The sequence below is a fragment of the Triturus cristatus genome, chromosome 4_1 (assembly GCF_964204655.1).
Source record: "Triturus cristatus chromosome 4_1, aTriCri1.1, whole genome shotgun sequence".
In the NCBI taxonomy this organism is placed as follows: domain Eukaryota; kingdom Metazoa; phylum Chordata; class Amphibia; order Caudata; family Salamandridae; genus Triturus; species Triturus cristatus.
This window is the reverse complement of record NC_140585.1, coordinates 230,218,256-230,239,087: the sequence shown is the minus strand read 5'-3', so window position 1 is coordinate 230,239,087 and position 20,832 is coordinate 230,218,256. Positions and strand designations below refer to the sequence as shown.

General features: G+C 41.5%; 1 protein-coding gene across 1 annotated transcript in view; it reads left to right on the top strand.

Annotated features, from left to right (window-relative positions):
• LOC146854160 (aldo-keto reductase family 1 member C3-like) overlaps positions 1-20,832 on the top strand; it is a 191,302-nt gene that overhangs the window by 115,459 nt on the left and 55,011 nt on the right. The window contains exon 6 of the mRNA XM_085651939.1: positions 13,018-13,124. Within this exon, the coding sequence (XP_085508065.1) occupies positions 13,018-13,124 (107 nt within the window). The remainder of the gene's footprint in view (positions 1-13,017; positions 13,125-20,832) is intronic.

The following is a 20,832-nucleotide window of genomic DNA, read 5'->3' as shown; positions in this document are numbered from 1 at the left end:
CGCTTGCTCACTTTGACATTGGATTCAAGCTAGCCTGGCTGATGAGGGGTGTTACCCCGAAACTGGTCCCAGGAGGCTTGTTTCCAGTCCATGGAAGACCTGGCTTGACAGATCAAGCTGGACTGTTCCTAGGAGGCACAGGGTCAAGACTAATGTGCATATGGCTGGGTCTGAACTGGGGTGGTGAAGTGAGCCAAAGAACGATGATGGATTCAACCCAGACTCGTGACTAGGAGTGAGTGTCTGAAAAGTTTCAGCGCTTGGCTCCATCCATTATCTCCTTGTATTTGCCACGTAAAGCCCTGGACACAGTCAACCATACTACCCTCCTGAAGATCCACAATGAGAAAATAAGAATTAATGCTGCTGCCCTCAATTGGTTTTCTCTACATTTGGAAAATTGGAGCTAACTTCTTATCTAACTTTGTGTCTATGGATCAAGGCGCCCCTCAGGGTTCTATCCTCTTTCCTTCCCTACTCAATCTATACAAGGAGGCACTGCCCTTCATCGTTAGCAGCAAGGAAGATCTTTGTTCTTTTATGCAGACTGTTAGACCTGACAGCCTTAGGGTGGTGTTCCCCCAACTTTTTGCCTACCTCCTCCAACTTTTCCAACCCTCATTTTGCTGGCTTTACGACTCTGCACACTTTACCACTGCTAACTAGTCTTAAAGTGCTTGTACTCTTGTCACAAAATATGATAATACTGGCTCATTCTCAATTGGCATATTTAATTTACTTATAAGTCCCTAGTAGAGAGCACTACATGTGCCCAAGGCATGTAAATTAAATGCTACTAGTGGGCCTGCAACACTTATGGTGCCACCCACTTAAGTAGCCCTCTAACAATAGTTTGGGTGTGCCACTGCAGAGCCTATGTGTGCAGTTTACACTGCCATGCCGACCTGGCTCAATAAACCTCACACCTGGCCTAAACCTTACCTTTTCATGCATATGTCACCCCTAATGTAGGCTCTGGACAACCCAGTTGGCAGGGTGCAATGTATTTAAAAAGCAGGCCATGCACTTTTAAGTGTTACATGTCATGGTAGTGACAAGTTCTCAAAATTGTTTTACACTATTGCAAGGCCTATCTCCCATAGGATAAAATTGGGGTTACCATATTACATTTTAGAAGTGTAATTCCCAATTGCGAAGAGTTCGACTTTTCTAATTTGTTGTCTCTAAAATCACAATTTAAAATCCAAACGTATTGTTTCAGTTGGATTTTAAATTGCAATTCTGAAAATGCCAAGTTTTAGAAAGTTTACATTTTCGTACTTTAGCCATTTATCAGAATATCAGAGGCAGATACATTGTATCTGTCTCTGATACAAGTCTTGGGAGGGTGACAGCTGGGCTTTGTGTACCCCCCCTAGACAGTCACACACAATGGGAGCTTAGGTGTGACGTGATGGGCCATCCTGGCAGGATCAGAGGGAGGATCTGGACACAGCCTCACTTACACCATAATAGGCTGTGCCCTGTCCCCACACAAAGGACTGCATACCCTCCTGAAGTGAGTCTGGTGCCTAGGCAGGAAGGGAGGACCCAGTGCTTAACTTGTAAAATATTAGGTGCCCGGGCTCTGATCAGGAGGCCAATGCAGTTTTCACCACCCAGCGCCCTTGTCATCACTGCCAAAACAACTAATAACCATCTCTCTCGCGTGTAAATGCTACAGTTCAGATTATTCCAGGTCCCCAAAGCTAAAGGAACGGCTGTGGAGGCAATTCTAATGTATATTGTATTCCTAAACAACCGTTGTTCTGCTCATCTCTAAATTAGATGAGCAGCACCACCATGTGGTAGACTGTTTTAAGTATGTTTTTGACAATTAAGTGCGGGTGCTGAGCACCGGAAAGCACAGGCTCAAATTAAGCACTGGGAGGACCTCTTCAAAGGCACAACTGGGTGTAAGTACTGGATCTCTGACACCACCACTTCAGTACACTTCTGGACCTGTGGATACTCTGCCAGGAAGAAGGACTGCTGTTGCTGCGGAAGGACTGCCACTCTGCTGGACTGCTGTTTTGCTGAACTTCCTTCTGGCTGTGCTGCCCTACTGCCTGTTGTTACCCTTCCTGGGTGAGAGGGAATGGACCTGCATCACTTGAATCCAGAGGGACTGCAAGGGCTAGCTGGCCGGCTTCCTGATCGGAAGTCTCAGGGGCATAAAAGGCTTCAAACCACCCTGCTTCTGCACCTGGACACTGCCATCTGTAAGTCTGCCCAGCCAAGTGGTGCCACACCCGTCCGGGACCATTGGAAGTAGGCCTATGATGTTTGCTCCAGCAGAACCGAAACATCTCCTGCTGAACCAATGCATTGCCACTGCTGTGTTGATTGGAACCGGCGCATCACCACTGTTGCGTGGATTGACATGAGCCTATCTCTGTTGCTGCGTGGATACTTCGTGAAAGCCACTGCACAACACTCTTCCCGGTGCAAAGTCCTCTCATCCTCATCGACTGTAGCCTTGACAACAAAACCTCTGCATTGCAGCTGACACATTGTCCCGACTGCACAATGCATCCTCGCCACCTGTCTTCGTACTAAAATCTCCATCAACAGGATCCTTGATGTCGACACATAAGGACCGTGCACCGAAGCCTCGCTGCATCTCGAAACCAGCGCATCACCTATCAACCCAACCCCACACAATGCTTTGCAGCCTCGGATTAAGGTACAAAACTTAGCTGGATCCCTGTATCAACCCATGCTCCATTGCAGTCGGCCTGAGCTTTTGACTTTGTCCCGGTCTGGCGCGACCAGATATCCCATTTATGTGCTTTGCTCTTCATAGCACTATTTTAACTTAAAAAGCGTAAAAATCAATATCTCAAGTTCTACTTATTGGATTTTTGTCATTTTGATCTTGTTTTATTTATTAAATTTAATTCCCTTTTGCTAATCAAGTTTGGAATCTTTTTGTGTGGTGTTTGCACTATTGTACTATTTGAAGTGTTGCACAAATACTTTATACATTGCCTCTCAAGTTAAGCCTGACTGCTCTGTGCCAAGCTACCAGAGGGTGAGCACAGGTTAATTTATGGTCTGCTTGCTTCTTACCCTGACTAGGATTGTATTTGCTGTTTGACTAGGGCTCATACCCCAGTCAACCAAAAACCCAATTTCTAACACTGTCAATACTTAGATTTACATGAGGAGCACATCCAGAGAAGAAGTGAAACATATGGCCCATGTACTCAAGGATACCACCTGAAATGTAACCTACTAAGAACTAAATTTTCCTGAGATTCCTCACCTATCTATATGACCCCGATTCAAATCTGATCGAATCCATTCCCAGTACACAACTGCAACACCTCAGTTTAGATTCCAGGAAATCATTTGTCTTCCACTTATTTAAATAATCGTATACTTCAGCTGCATAATAATATTGCAAAAGTAGAACAATTACAAAATATATTCATTTATGTTAACCACCCTTTCATCCCGTATAGAGATGTTCATCTAGGTTCTTTTGCTGTTGAGGCTTGAATATGAAAATGTGTCTTTAAATAGCATATTATACATACTTCATGGTTAGTCTTAATGTAACCCTCCATGTAGCCACCAGCCTGGCTACCGTCACCAGAAAATGTGAGCACCAATCACTAACTTTGATCTTGCTAAAGTAGCTCTCCGTTTAAGTGAGAAACATCTTCAAACTTCCATGCCTCTGCCACAATGTACTATTTCTATGAACTCTGAACAAGGCCTCTCAAAAACAGAACATCTCAGGTGGACAATGCAACTTCAGCAACAGAGACAACCTCGACTTAAAAACACCCCACAAAATTAATAAAACAATGGCCCTAAAACAATTTTTCACTTTAAGTATCATGAAGTTTGAAACTTCATTCCACCATCTACCTATTACAACAAACCTGTTCTTTATCATTTTTTAAATATAACTGAAGCCTTTGTTTTTCAACATTTCCAAATGTGAAATGATGCAAACTATTTCAGACAATGATAATTGGTTATTTTGATGTAGTATTCAGTGTATTTGTACAGTTATAGATTTGCATATTTGCTATCAAATGTTACCTGTAAGAAATTGTTCCTAGGTTATGTGCTGCTTTACCTCTGAGCCCTGTTAATCCTGATTGTACTACTGAATATTTAACACAAAAATATTGTGGTATAATAATATTGAGTCAAAAATATTGTGTGGCACTAAATCTATTTTCTAATGACTGTATGTAAAATACAAAAATATTGAAAGGCATTAATTATATCAGTCATTACAATATTTTAAATAACATAATAGCAATGGGCAAAGTAGAGAATGCACAATATCAACAATCCTATGCCGACATGAATACACACAAAATAAATGAGAAACAACTTTAAGGACAAGCAAATATTAAGCAAAAAATAAAAATGATAATAAATATTGATATAATGATTCATAGTAAAATAAATAGTACAGTCACCATAATTAGTGTTTTCCAAATAAGGAAAACAAAAAGCACAATGACCAAAGAAACTGCAAAACAAACCATTAAAACAACCCATTTTGTTTCTGAACCCTATCAAGAAGACAGAAGCCTGCCACACAGTCTAAATACATACAGAATACTCTTACAAAAACGAAACAAATACTAAAGTATTTAAAATATATAACAACGCAAATATCTTCTAAAACATATTTCAGCTCAAATAAAACAAATTATATTTTCTGTGCTGTTATCTCTAGGCCTGCAAAGAAGAAGAAAAGAAAATCCAAAAAAGCTTACCTGAACAAAAAAAGCCCATATTACAAAGATACCAACACAAAAAATCATAGAACTGTAAAATGTAAGTACTAAGAACTAATGAATGTGCTAATTATAAAGTGGTAACAAAGTAAAACACACTCAGAAGCCAGAACCAAATATGTAATGGCTCTTTTACATTTTAAATTAGTCACATGTATAAACATGTGTAATGTAGCCACTTTCCCAAAGTCACAGAAAAGAGAACTCCTCTTCACAGATCAATGGTACACCTACAGTAAAGAACTTAGCACCAAAGAACGTGCCCACTGGAAGTGCCACTTTATTCAAATGGCTGCCATAGAGGGCCCTAACTATGATTCCCCATGTTGAAAATACAACTGAGCCTAACTACATGCCAAATATAGCAGACATCAAAGTCGGAAAATAATTCATAACCTAAAAGAGGCTTTAACTAGTTCCACAGCTCCAAGTTGAGTTATGTTTAAAGACTACACCCAGAGACTTTGCAATGATGCACACTGCTGCAAATATGCATCCCAACACCTAAATGTAAAGTACTTATTTCCACTATTTCCATTTTATTAGTTTGATTTGTAGTGCACATGAATCACCCCGGGAGGGATATGTCAGTGCAAAGCCAGCCCCGTTGTCGTTGTGAATATTGGAAAAAATATTTAAAAATGTATATATATATTTGTACATACTCACCTCTCACAGGCACCCATTTAGAGACTCACTCGAAGAGTGACGCACCCATGTACAGACCCACTCAGAGACTCGCCGAGTAGGTGATGCAGCAAGCGCAAGGTACATTTTGTATTTATTTATTTGCTTACCTTACTCCGTTCCGCCATATTTCGGAGCCCACTACCGTATGATGTTACATTATGGCAGGTCAAGTGCACAGATAACTGCACAAATGCAGAGATTCAGATGACACAACAGTGGAATAATCAGCGTAGAGATATACATTGCGTAAATACTTAAAGAAAAGCAGGAACAGAAATTACTGTGATGAGGCAGAGTTTATAGAAAGTTATACAGATTCTCACTGATGTTAAGGCCAGACGGTGACTTTGTATTGAGCTCCTATATATAGCAAGTCCCTAGTTGTCTTAATCGTTTATCACAGTTGCCCACACGTCTGAGTGTGGGTACACTATTATAAAGATCCTCCAGACAGTCAAAGGTGAAAGCAAGGTTCTTTATTTAAGTAAAGGCTAACACCTCAGCCTGCTAGTTCCACCTTCAGAGCAGACAACAGAATAACTGCTTCACAAGATTAAAGATACACATTCCAAGCTGAAGCTTGATAATCAGAGTTCCAGAACTCTGAAGTAAGAAAGGAGCAGAAATAGAATTACAATGGCTGACAAAGTAAAATATAATACAGAATATCACACATCTTCCACTCAATAACTAAACAAAAAGTAGAAATACCATTATAAGTTAAAACCTAATATTGTACAAAATGATCCAGATAATGGCTAGATGATTATAAGTTAATGCTCAATATTGTACAAAATCATCTAAATATTTTGGCTTGACACGTTTTCTCACATTACTCTCATGTACCACATCTTTGTTTAACTGTTAACCATTTTTAAGAGTGACATCAGAAGGAACACTGGGAAGTTTTGCAACTCTATTCAAGTTCCATACTCTATGGTCTTCTGTTCTAATGGCATTCTTGAACACTTTGATGACTCTCATGGGAAGCAAGAACTTAGAACCCTCAGAGACAGAAGTCTTACGAGAGCTGCAAATTAAGTCCCCAACCTTCACAACAGTTTTCTTAACCGCTTTTCTTCTGTCAACAATCCCTTTATTCATGCACATATTCTTAATCTCTTTCTCGATACGTTCTTTGTCTTCATTTACGCACAAAGAACCAGGCGAACTTTTGGTTATTCAAGAAGGACACAACAAGGTGGAAGGTTTGCGCTTACGAAAAAGCTCAAAGGGTGTCTTACCAGTTGAAGAATGAGGAGTTAGTCTGTAATTTTTAACTTTATTATGAATTTCTACTTCCCAAGAGATATGATTAGAAAGAGCTCTCTGAATAGTTTCTTTGAAAACTCTGTTGAACCTCTCAACGATACCGTTAGTTTCTAGATGATAAAGTGCTGACTTTTTGTGCACTATCCCTTTATCATCTAAGAAGCCAATCATATCCTTAGATGTGAACTGGACCCCTTTTGAATATGTTCTCTAGAAACCGTATAACATCTTTGGTTTCTATTGAATTAGTAAGTCTTATCTCAGGCCACCTGGAATAAACATCAAGGAGAACTATTACAAACTTATCTACACTTGTGTGTTTGATAGGCCCTAGGATGTCAATAACTACTTCCTCCCAGACATTTTTAGGAAGAGTTCTCAAAGACATAGGTTGTACATGTGCTTTTAAAATCTTGTCACTTCTGTTACATTCATTACAATCTCTAACAACCCTCTACACAAAAGTGTCCATTCCAGGCCACCAAAAGGTTTGCCTAAGAATCTCTCTTGTTTTGGAGATACCTGGGTGGTTCTCGTGGGCAAAGTTTACCAGTTGCGACCTTAAAGAGGTTGGTGGAATGAGCCTTGTGCCTCTCATTAAAATTCCATTCTGACACGCCAGTTCATCTTTAACACAAAAGAAACCGCTAAGCGTTTCATCTACCTTTGCATTCTTAACCCAATTTCCGGCAATGCCATTACATACAGACTGAAGAGACACATCATTTGAGAGCTCACTTTCCCACACTTGCTTCTTGATGATGCTCTCATTGACAAGACAGACAGCAAAGTCTTCAAAATCATCACTTTCCTCTTCAAACTCATCATCCTTGGTATTTTCAGTGTTTACCAAGCGTGAACAACAATCCGCTAAATCGCTCTTTGCACCAGAGACATACACAACAGTAAAGTTGAACTCTTGGAGTGCTACAACCCATTTTCTAATTCTAGAGGAGGTGTGGTCAAGACCCTTTTTTGTCGTGACTAGGCTCAAAACTGCTTAAACAAGAAGCTTTAGACAACAATTGTTTAATCAAAACAAATTCATTTTCACACTCATTGTTCCAAGTGAAAGCTGCTCCTTTCTTTAGAAGCAGTCTCATATTTTGTGTCTTGACTGCAAAGATAGGGATAAATGTGGCGTAGTATTCGGTCATACCTAAGAACCTTACCACTTGTTCTTTATCGCTGGGACTGGCTAAGTGACGTATAGTGTCTACAAGCTCTTTCTTGGGCTCTATCCCCGACACAGAGATTTTGTGACCAAGATAGTCTATGTCAGTGAGATTGAATTTACATTTTGTTGCTTTAAGGGTGAGATCATTAGACTCTAGTATCTTTAAAACCTGTCTCACTCTGTCATCATGTTCTTTCTTGTTACAACCATAAACAAACATATCATCTTGGTAAATCTTTATGCCTTTGACCTTACTAAAAATGTGTTCCATCCTCCTCTGAAATACAGCAGCTGCAGATATAAGCCCAAAAGGGCGTAATAAATGCTGTTAAATCTTGTGAGTCTGAGTGTAGCTTCACCTGATGATACGCTGAGACTAGTTCTAAAGAGGAAAATAATTTGGCTCCTTCTATGAGGGACAGCATCTCAGAGATGTTAGGTAAGGTATAATGGTCAACAACAACACACCTATTGAGTTCCCTTAAGTCTATGCAAAGTCTTGACTCTCCATTGCTTTTAAGCGCCATGACGACTGGAGATAACCATTCCAAGGCTTCAACCTCTGTGATAATACCTGTATTGAGTAGTTTTTCTAACTCAACCTTCATATTGTCTTTTACTTTGATAGGAACACCTCTAACTTTACTGATGACAGGCACAGCATTTTTCTTCAAGATGATCTTCTGTGAGTAACCTTTTAGGCATCCCAAAGTCTCATTAAAAACTAATGGAAATTCTTTTTCAAATGAAGTACATGAAATACACAAATTGACTTGACCCAACGGAAGTTGTAAATCATTACTGGTAGAGGTTTTCAATAAGACTGAAGGTGTCTCATTAGGATCCAAGATAATTCTAAGATCTCTTTGATGAATCCAACTAACTAGAGAATCACCTCTTTCAGAAATATAAACCTTCCCAGTGATGCTGCGATCTTTGAACGCAATGCCACCATTGAAATAACCATAGAGTTTAATAGGTTCTCCTCCATAACCTTTGGCTTTGATGTCTGGTTTATTTAAAACTACAAAACCCTTTAATTTTTATCGAAATTTTCCTTGGGAATAAGAGTAATTTTTGCCCCGGAGTCAAATAACATCCGTACAGGAGTCTAATTAATGTAAACAGTCTCGAAAGGACCACTTTTTTCACCATCAGAGGTTCTGAGTATAATGTCTTCCACATCACACTCTTCAGAGTAACCAATTTCATGTACCTGTTTTTTGTTTATACTAGAGCGACAAAACTTAGTTAAATGACCCTTATTTTTACATTTCATGCACGTTGTCTTCCATCCAATGCACCCTTTAAAATTGGCTACATGACCATGTTCCCCACATCTATAACATGTAACTTGAAATTTTTCAGTGTAAGGGACATTTTTGTTGGAATTACTCTTGTTGGACAACGATTTGTTTGGGTCATTTTTGTTTTGGTGAGTGTTGGTAAAATTATTAGGTTTGGTCTTTGAATCATAGATTCTATCAACTTTTATCTTCCTTATGTCCCTCTCCATTTTCTTTCTTTAGTTCCTCAACACACGCCTTGGTGTGTTCGCACGATTTGGCAATGGAAATTACCTCAGACAAAGAAGGGTGATCTTTATCCCAACAAGACTCCTTTGCTTTATCTAATGAACAACCAAGCATGAATTGATCTCTAAGTCTCTCCTCACAATTAGCTCCAAAATTACATGTGGAAGCTAATTTCCTCAGTTTGGTGATATATTCTTCAACATTTTCTCCAGGCCTTTGCTTACGATTTCCAAAATGATGTCTTTCTAAGACAGTGGAGACTTTAGGTAGAAAATGTAAATCTAATTTTTCATAGTCATTTAAATTATATGCTTCTGATGTGGGTAAATCTGGTAGATGTTAAAAAACCTCTTGTGCCTCAGGGCCTAAACAATGAAGGAGAAGAGACATTTTCCTTTCCGCACTAAGTGACACACCACACTCACGAGAATAGTGTGCAAATACATTTTTCCATTTTTTCCAAGGAATGTTGGGTTCACCTGGACTCATAAGAAAGAAAGGAGGAGGAGGAACGTTTTGCATTGTTAATAGCGAAGGCTGTAAAAAAAATTCATTCATTAATTATACGAGCTAGCCACCGTGAAAATGCTCTGAATTCAAATTAGAAAGTTGTCAACAACCCGTAAAGAAAGAAGGTTAAAATATAAAATATAACCAGGATAACTGAGGTCTTAATCACTTCTCACAGTTGCCTCCACGTCTGAGTGTGGGTACACTATCTATGACAAAATATTTAAGGTGTTCGAGGTTGTTGTTGTGTACCTCCTTGAAATTCCTGTGTACTGGATAAGTTGGATCATTGTTAACAATAGCCCTCAAATGCTGTAAAATTCTCATGTGGACTTGAAGTTTGGTATTACCCACATACCTGAGCCTACAACCACACTGTAGTACATATACTGCAAACTCAGTTCTGCAAGTGTATCTACTTTTGATTGTAATGAGTTCAGTGCGGAATGTGGCGGTAACTTGGGTGCTGTTGATACCAAACCTACAGGCTCTACAGGTGCTGCATTGGAAGAAACCTTTAATGTCAGTGAGCCAATTGGTTTTCACAATGACTTCAGGGCTACTCTTGATCACCGCATTCCTCATGGAAAATGCACGATGATACTGGATCGAAGGCTGCTTGGCAACTATAGAGCCTAAGAAAGGGTCAGTCAGAATGATGCGCCATTGTTTGTTAATAATCGATTTATTCGCACATTCTTCCTTGCTATAGGTAATGATTAAATGAGTGTCTACTGTCCCAACCTTACTAGCATCTCACCGTAGGGTATGCTGGCTATAAGGTACCTAGGATGAAAACTTGAAGCATGCAGAGTGGAATTGAGAACCTGCTCCTCCCACCAGCCCACATGGAGGCATTCATAGCTAGGGGTGAAGCAGGCTCCCAATGCAACACCCCTCAGCTGTTGATAGGTTTCCCTGTCAAACATAAAGAAGTTGTTATTAAGGCACCAATCTATCATGAACAAAATCAGCTTGTTCTATATATGTGTGTGTGTGTGTGTGGGTGGGGTGTGTGTGTAAGTGTGATGGTGTGTGTATTGACAGAAATAAATCAAAGGTTAAGTGAATTCGTAGTTAGGTGAATATCGCAGTGACATCAATGTTTTGCTCTTTCAGAAACCACAGAAATTCATCAGTTAAAGTCAGCAGAGCTAACTATACGTTGCGCCCCCACCATGCACTGCTTATTACCTCACATATTACATAACTTACGATATGTTCTATAACAACATTTATGTCATAAATGCTGTCACAGAACATGTCATGGTTGATGTGATATGTGAATTCATTAGCAGTGTGAAATAACGAAACTTTGATGCAGGTATGAAGTTTTAATAATCTACCTCACATGACGTCCATCACCCAAGTGACAGTTGGGCTCCGGGAGCTTACCATAGAATCCTTGTAACATTCCAGAGGGACAAATGAATAAGGGCAGGGAAGAGGGGGGGGGGGACGCAATGAACCATAAGGAGGCAAATGGGGAAACAGGTTAAATACAACACAGTGCATGGGGATGCCCAAGTTATAACTGGTGATTTTGTGTGACATTTTTTTGTTATTGTTGTCACTAGCATATTCACCTAACTATAACGTTACTCTAACATTTGATTTTTTTAGTGAATATGTATATATAATAAAAGCAATGCTAAAAAAGTAACACATAGTTAGTTGATGGAATTAGACAAGAATTAATGTTTAGAAAAATAAAGAAAACTACTGAAATCCACCAGTTACAGATCTGTCTACTAACTGTAGCTTCAACCCCATCTTGCACTGAATATGACCTCACACATTACATCATTCAAAATTAAATTTTTGATGACAGCACTGGTCACATCACTTAAAAATAACTTGCACATTTTCAGTGTTCAATTTACTGAGCCATCCTGCCAGGCTGACATCATTTATAAATTTACCAGGTAAAAATCTGAAATATCGCCAAGACTCTAGAAAGATTACCTCCATCCCTGAGGCAATTTTTCATTTATTATAGAGTTTTATACAGTGCTGTGCATCAAATGAAATCACCTCCAAATGCTTTGCATCTGCTGAGAATGCATTCAGTATATCTTGGCGGTTCATCACAATCACCTACCGCAGGAGAGTTATATATATATATAACATTCAAAAGCGTATGAGGTAAAATCATCACTTTACAGAGTGGACAGAGTAGACTTCTGAATGTAATGGACAATGTGCATTGGAAAGATGAGAGTGATGTAGGTTGGCAATATTCTGCACATTTCAATAAAAGTACATTACCTAGTAGATTAAAGTCTAAAACAAAAAAAAATCATGATTTTTATTAAACTATTATTAAGGCAAGCTGGGGCTGTCCTGATCCCTTTGGCGGGTGTAGTAGTGGGGGTGGCTAGAAAAGTGGGACCCTGGGCAATTAACCACTTTGCCCATGCCTTAAAATATCTCTGAAGACAAACAAGATTATCTTAAATAAACAGACTTTATATTGAAGCTGTCAGTCTCCAGTTATCATTAAATAACATGCCATCGTTAGCTGCTATAACAGACCAAACAAATGAGAGAAAGAGCAGAGAGCAAACAGGTTTAGATATGTGAAGGAATAGAAAGCAGGAATGGAGAAATTATAAAGTGAGAAGAATGGACGAAACCAGTAGGGTGAGAAAGGAGATGAAAAGCAGAAAGAAGCCAAAAACTAACCTGGGATTCTATTGGAATTCTATAATGCATATTAGCAAGCCCATTATCGCCGTTTTAGCGACAGTTTTCTGCTGCTAAAACAGCGATAATTTTATCGCCGGTCTTGCTAATATGCCCCTATATTAGTAAGGTATGGGTGTCTGCATCATTGATGCTGACTCCACGTTGGGTGTATTTATATGGTATTCCCTGTTTGTGTGTACTCAATTCAAGTGTAACTCCACATGTTTCCCACACTGTCTGGGGTGACAATAATGGCTCTGTCTGCAACATGTTAGGCTCCTGTAGATTATCTTCATAAACATTTGCCATTCAACTTACCTTTTCCCAAACAATATACATAATTTGCTAATTTTACTATTTTTTTGTATTTTTGCAGGTTGAGTGCCATGTGTATTTGAACCAGTGGAAAATGCGGGAGTTTTGCAAATCTAAGAATATTGTGCTGGTGGCATACCAGGTCCTCGGATCAAGTAGAGATAAGTGGTAAGACAGTGACGGAAAAACACAGCTGTACATACTGGGATACTGAGTTGGGGGCAAGGACAGCTTCCCTTCAGGTCATTACAGACACCGTTTCCAGTCTTGGATTTTTGTATGATAGCAGAATACATCCTGTGACATGTAGGCTTGTTTTGCTTCTATTGAACTAAGTAGACTAACTCATCTGAAAACAATGATTTGTAGGGAAAAGGTTTGGTACTGGGGACTGTTAATGACCAGGAGTCAGGTGGTCACCCTAATGCTTCATTTAAAGTGTGAAGTAAATTCATGCATTTAGTGTGCTTTCAATAGAGATCACACTAGTTGTGTGCAAAATCAGGCCTATGAAAGAGGAAAGAACAGCTCTTTAAAGCTCTGGAGTATACACTCACTTTGAAGAATTGAGTGGTACTGGTAGTATTTGTTAGAACATGTATCCCTCGGGTTCAAACTAATAAAAATGTATATTATGGATTGATATCCAATTGTGTTTGACTCTCTTCCTTTACCTAGTAATAGGTGTAACCAATTGCGTGTTGCAGGGGGAACCATCAACGGTGAAGAAATGAACGCTCAGCAAGAGATTGTTAGACTTTTGTTTACCATTAACCATACCCCAGAAAAGTTAAATATACTGCACTGCCAATATAATTTGAGCATCATGTGCATACTCCAATGTTTTACCTTAAAATGATACGACTCATCACTTTGAATCTCGGTCACATACTTACACATTGTACAAAACTCGTAGGGGTCATTTAGCCTGTGGGTATCTGTTGTAAAGGTCCAGCTCCCCCCCCCACCCCCCCAGGCAAACCCCAATGTTGTGGCAAACCGCTCTGCAAGCTGTTACAGTATTATCTGATATCTTGTTTTTCCAGTGTTTTTTCAAAACAGTAAACAAGGTTCCACAGGAATGCAAATAGGTAAAAGGGCATTAGTGCTTCTATAGTAATTGTTTCAATCAGGTTCAACAAAGTCTAAATGAAGTATTCAAGCTGCATTTGTACATTATTAGAAGAGAGGAATGTAAGCTGAGTGTCATGCCAACAAAAGCTGTAATCACCTTTCCCTTCCCGATGGCTAAAAGAAGGCACATCAAGTCTTTTGACTGGCTTATCAGCTTATCTGAAATGAATGTTCTGTTCATCCACTAATGTATGTGGGTGAGAGAAAGGCATTTAAGAAATTTGCACATGCTCCTTTTGATGCTAGGATTAGCTATGTTAGCAGGAAGAGAAGGGTTGGAGAACTTACCCAGAGAACTTTGAGTTACTATTATAATGTTGCAGTATTTTTTACTTTTCTTTTTGCTAGCCAATATCATTACTACTGACATATATAACCCACTATACTTATTGTCTGATCTCGGATAGGTTTTTGATTTTAATAAAATCATTAAGGTATATTCCTAGTATGTATACTCAACCTGAAAGGAGGTTTAGAGCCTACTAATAGCAACTGCTACTGTAAGTGTTATTGGACTGATTATTGCCTATTTTCATGTAATGCTCAGTGGGTTGCATGGGTTACAGCCCACTGTGTTCTCTGTCTAATGATGGCATGTTGCTAAGTCTGCACTGCCAGATGGTCTATAGAATCTGAATCACAGGTTGTATTCTGGAGAGATTCCATAAAATGTATCAAAGGCAGTGGCCATGTGGTTGAGGCTTTAGTGTTGGTGAATGAATCTGATGAGCCTTCGACTATAAATGAGCTGTGGGAACCATGATGTTGCTGAGGCAAGAGCTATACCAATTTATGGTGTTTCTACTGCTCCACCAAGGTCTAAATGATGCCCTTAATTTGCTTATATCTGTGACGCAGCCTCTTCAAAGAAGCGGTCATGAGGCTGCACTCCGCTGATGACACAGACACAAAACCCGCGCTCCTCCACACTTCCATTCTGAGCTCTTGTCGGAATTCTAGGCTCAACTGTTGAAAGGAAGAAGACAGCATCTTTACCTTAAGTACCCAGCTGTTTCTTCCCACAGGTTGGCTATAGATACAGTGTAATTAAAAGAATAGGATAAAATGTCTCTCCTTCATTTTCATCTAAAAGATTTGGCCAGGGGAGATTGTCAAGGTAGAAGATAAGTCTTTACTGTTCAGTGACACCTACTAGGTGGATGACCATATGGTATGTAAAAGAGCATTACTAGTATTTTCTATGGGATTCCCAATTGAGGAATGTGGAGAAGGCTTCTGTGGTTTCCTAGGACATCACCAGCCCAGGTAAATATAAACGGGTGCAAAATCCAAGGTGTTGCAATGTTCATGGTTCCATCCTTATCACATTTTACACTCCCTTGCATGCAGTCCCCTTTCTCACTCTTTGGGAATTATGTGTTTGTCATTTTTCCTGCATGTTCTTGGTACTACTTGTTACTACTTTTTCCAATTAGCTATGCTTGTGTCATTTTGTCATCCTACTTTTTTTGTCATGTGAGAGATTTTTTTATGCATTCTTCCTTTTTCTTCTGTTAGAGTAACGCTTTGATGTGTTTTGTCTTAATCATATTTTCTGGAAGGTTGCTACTTTTTGCTTTGGGGCCTTCTTCGGAGTCTTCCTTCTGTCCATCCAGGAATTCTGGAGGATGGTTGTGTGGCGTCTAGAGAGGGTTGCCCTCATCAACATTCCTTCAGTAAGAAGGCAAAGGTATGGGAAGTGTGACCCACAATTGACAATATCCTAAACTGCAAATGTTAGCAGTTTGGATTTACAAATTTTGAATGCATGACAAATTGACCTTCACTTCAAATTAGCTTTTGTTTTCTTTCCTTTCTTTCTATTGAATGACCCTCTGCTAAAGATCCATCCTCTGGTTGCCTTACCCTTTAGGTTGTAGCATACCCTTAATCGCATGCATGTCTGTCTTACGTGCTATTATTGTATTTCTGCACGTTTCCCACACATCACCCATAGATCAAAACAATTTCCCTACAAACATATAATTCCTAAACTCCTCTAGCCTGTCTGTTCATTCCGCAAATCATTTGTATGATCCCACACTAATATTCACATCTAACCCCTACTAATTTAATCTACCACAAAGAAACTGGAGAGAACTCATTGAAGGTTTCCTTGAGAGCACCAGACCAATTCCAATAACCAACCACACTGAACTAACCACTAACTTTGGGTTTGGCTACCTGCATGGTACAATCCCTCATCATGAGTAGTAAATGCTATATTCATGCAATAACAATACAATACAAACTTGCCCTGACCACTACAGGCCCAAAGAACATCAGTAATTCTTGCTTATGTTGAACCCCCCCCCCCCCCCCAATACCGACATGGTGTCTATTCCACTTTTTCCCTCCTGCTAATGAAAGTGAACTGCTGCTCCTTCCCTTCTGAGGAAAGCCATCACACCAGAATCTCTTGACCACGGTTAAAACATTTTATAAATCATCTGGGGCGCATCTAGGTCCAGCAACAAGGTACAATAAAGCCTAATATTGTACAATAAGGCCTATTATGGTAGTAATAGTGTCACTGTGGTATCCTAAGTTGTCTTTTAGTTCTTGGTTCATACATTTTCAAAAATAGGTACTGTATCCTGTGTAACAATGCTGGGATCGACTTCTAGTCAATTTAAATGCTTCAATAAAAAATATTAGAATTCATTGGTTCTCATTAGGTTGCACCGATCTGATGCTGTGTAATTTGAACTTGGGTGATGGAAGTGACTAAAAGGAGAAGAAAAATGAAAGAAGGCAAGATGGAAAATAAATAAAAGAAAGAGTGCATGACAGAATAGGATAGAAGAGAACAAGTAAGATGGTGAGTAGAGAGAGAGAGAGAGAAAGCACACTAGAAAGAAACAGGGGCTGGACTTTCAATGTTTAAAAATGAAAATCCCATTCTCCAGCATAGATTCACAGGTTGGAATCGTTCCCTTTTGTCTGGCTGGAAATCTCTGAGGTTTTAACATAGCAATTAACAGTATTAACAAGGCTATGCTACCTTTACTTCGCAGATATTACATCACTAGTTATCATATTGCAAATAGGTACATCCGGAGTCCTTACATTGCAGGTATGTTTTCAGTACTTTACTTCACAGGTCACTACTTTGCAGGTTATACTGGTCACCAGTTGGTAGTTATAGCTAGGACAAAAGTTTCCATAGAAAAAGTGTTTTTTGTTTTGCCAATAACTGTGGCACCGCTTGACAAATCTTCCCAAAATGTTCCCAAAACATCCCCTTTTTGGGTCAGCTGCAGTGTTGAAAGCTTCGGGGTGATCCATCAAGCAGTGTGCCAAGAAAAATGGGAGGTCCCAAAACGATTTTACCCATGTTATATTTATGGGAATTTTTCATTTTTTAAACATGACTACAGCCCAAACCGCTGAACGGAATTACATCCAGTGTGTCAGAAAGCTAGATGATGGCCCAGAAAGTGTGCTTTTTGTGATTTGGTGTTAACTGTTCAGTAGTTTTAGAGATATTTAACTTAAAGAAATACAGATATCTGGGAGCCTAACAGCCTACTGAAACCCTACTGAAATTTGATTAGCTGCCAACACTTAAACCGGGAAGTGCTGGCAGCCATCTTGGGACCCCAGGTGAACCGAGTCCCACAATAACTGTAAAAAAAAAAAAGAAAAAGGGGCATGGTAGAAACAATCTGACCCCATAGGCCTCTCGGGGTCGGGGGTCCAACTGGGCCAAAATAATTATTTATTTAAAAAATTTTGTGGGAGTCGCGGATCTGGCCCAATAAAACAAAAACAAAGTGTGACTCCCACGCTTCATTTATTATCAGGCCCTGGGTGGGCCTGGGCCCAGGGGCATTGTTTTAATCAGGGAGGGAGGCGCACGGCCCCCCTCCTCAGGCTCCTCAGGCTCATTATCCCGCAGGAACCACCACCTCCCCAGGGCTTCTTAAAGTATTAATGAGGGTGAGACCCGTATGCCCTCCCCGCCTGCTGGGCTTTATTGTAATTTGATGCAGGAAAGGCCGCATGCGCCAACTCACCGCCCCGGGGCCGCCACCTCCCTGGGGCTTTCATTTAAAAAAAATGTGGGCCACGTGGGCCCCACACAGCCCAGATGACAGCCACCTCCCCAGGCCATAAGTTTCAATTGAATGCGGGGGGGGGGGCAAATTAAAAGATGGGAGGGGGGCCGCACGTCCCCCCTTCTGGAGCCTTCGATAGCCCTGGGGACCGCTACCACCTAGGGCCGGCTCCTGAAATGTCCCAAGGTGCCCATCCCGGGACAGTGCTGTTTGTTATTGGATAGCAAACAGTGCTCCACTTCTACTAAGTGAGATCAGAAAATGCTATCTGTAAAAGCAATGCCTGCTCCCACAGTAAGGGGGAGCCAGCAGGGACTGCGGGCGGCCTTGAGGCTACTACCCCTGCAGTCCCCAACCTTTAAAAAGTGGGTGTCCTAGGTGGGATCAGGGCACTCACACTACAGGCCGGGCCCCGGGGATAGGGTCCCTGGAGACAAAAGCGGCCCAGGGAGTAGGGCTGCACGGCCTTCTTCCCCATTGAAAAAAGGCCTGGCCCGAGGGATGGGGTCCCAGGGTCGAAAATGGCCCAGGGGAGGGGGTCCACACAGCCCCCCTACTTTAAAAAAAAAGCTTGGCTAGTCACCAGAGGCCACGCCCCCTTCCCCACTATTCTGCAAACGTGCCTCCTGGCACACTGCCAGTTGGTGGATGAAGTCCCACACAGCGGGATTGCTGAGAGGTCTTTGGAGGTCATGCTCCCTTTCTCCACCACTCAGTAAGTCACAGCCATGCCAAAAGAGGTTCCCACCATGGCATGCAGCCAAACTGGAGTGAAGTACCATGGCATAAGAAGTTTATAAGAATTGTCCTTGTGTTAGAGACAGATAGAGATCTTGGCCGCCTGTGCCCACAACCTCTGCCAGACATCGTCAGAAATAGTATTGCTCAAATCTTGATCTCACTGTGACTGATATGGATGTTGTTGAGGCTGAAGGAGATCACAGTAGATCAAATACAGGCAGGTAATACCCTCTCTGGTGGAGCCTTGTGCAAAAAGTTGTTTAAAGGGTGTCTTGGTTCTACCACCCCTTGCCCTCACTGTTGGTTAGTTGGACAAGTGTAGCAGTCTGGTAAGCCGGAATTCGTCTGACGAGGTCAAGTGGAAGCGCTGCCTACAAGTTTGCTGGTCTAGAAATATTCCTTCGTGATAAAGGTCACCCAATAAAGGGGGTGCTCCTCCTCCCCACTTCGAAAAATGAGTGCCTAGCACAACGTCTGGGTTGTTTACTATGGGGCAGAATGGCACCGCTCGCCCACGTCGCCCGACTACACGACCTCAACATCATCTACTACGCTGATGACACCCAACTGATCCTCTCCCTCACCAAGGACCCCCACACTGCCAAAACCAACCTCCATGAAGGAATGAAGGCCGTCGCCGAATGGATGAGGAACAGCCGACTGAAGCTGAACTCGGACAAGATGGAGGTCCTCATCCTCGGATCCACCCCTTCGGCATGGGACGACTCCTGGTGGCCGACTGCATCGGGAACAGCTCCAACACCCACCGACCAGGCACGCAACCTAGGGATCATCCTCGACACCACCCTCTCCATGACTAAGCAGGTCAACGCCGTCTCTTCCTCCTGCTTCAACACCCTCCGCTTGCTCCACAAGATCTACAAGTGGATCCCCACCGAAACGGTCACCCAGGCCCTCATCAGCAGCAGGTTGAACTACGGAAACGCACTCTATGCAGGAGCCTCGGCAAACTCCTGAAAAGGCTTCAATGCATCCAGAACGGCTCTGCACGCCTGATCCTCGACATCCCTCGCTGCAGCTCCCCGTCAACAAGAGGATAACCTTCAAGCTCCTCACCCACGCACACAAGGCACTCCACAACACCGAACCAGCGTACCTCAATGGACGACTCAGCTTCTACACCCCCACCTGCCAGCTACGCTCCGCCGACCTCGCCCTCGCCACAATCCCCCGCATCCAAAGAGCAACCTCCGGCAGCAGATCGTTCTCCCACCTCGCTGCAAAGACCTGGAACACCCTCCCCATCCACCTACGGCAGACCCAAGACCTGCTGACCTTCAGAAGACTTCTCAAGACCTGGCTATTTGAGCAGTAGCAGCATTCCTGTCCCCACCCTCCCCCCAGCGCCTTGAGACCCTCACGGGTATGTAGTGCGCTATATAAATGCAATGATTCATTGATTGATTGATAGATCGTAGCGGCCCTGCTACGGTTTATTCTGTCCCAGTACCTGCAAAGAGTTGCAGTGGCATATATTGGTGTTTGGGAAGATGGGATCTCAACCACATGATATGTTGTAAAGGAAGGGTCAAGCAACCCTGTTCTAAAAGCACCCAAGGAGTGATAAAGGGGGTGTTGTGCCAGTCTAAGGCAGATTGCAATTGGGCTGCGTGAATATAATATTCTACATTAGGGAAACCCAACCCACAATCCAGCGTTCTCTTATAAAGTGTTGTTTTAGGTCTATGGGGAGTAGAGTTCTGCCACACAAACTGCAGAAGCTGCCTTTGGGTTTGTTGAATAGTCCCACGCGGGATCCACAGGAACATAGTGGGTGCGACATATACTAGGCATGGCAAGTAATTAACCTTCACGCCGTTGATCGGCCTAGCCATGATATCTTTAGCTTGCTCCTTCGGTACATATCTTTTAGTAGAGCGGCTAACATCAGTGTAAAACCGGTACATTTGTTAAAGAAC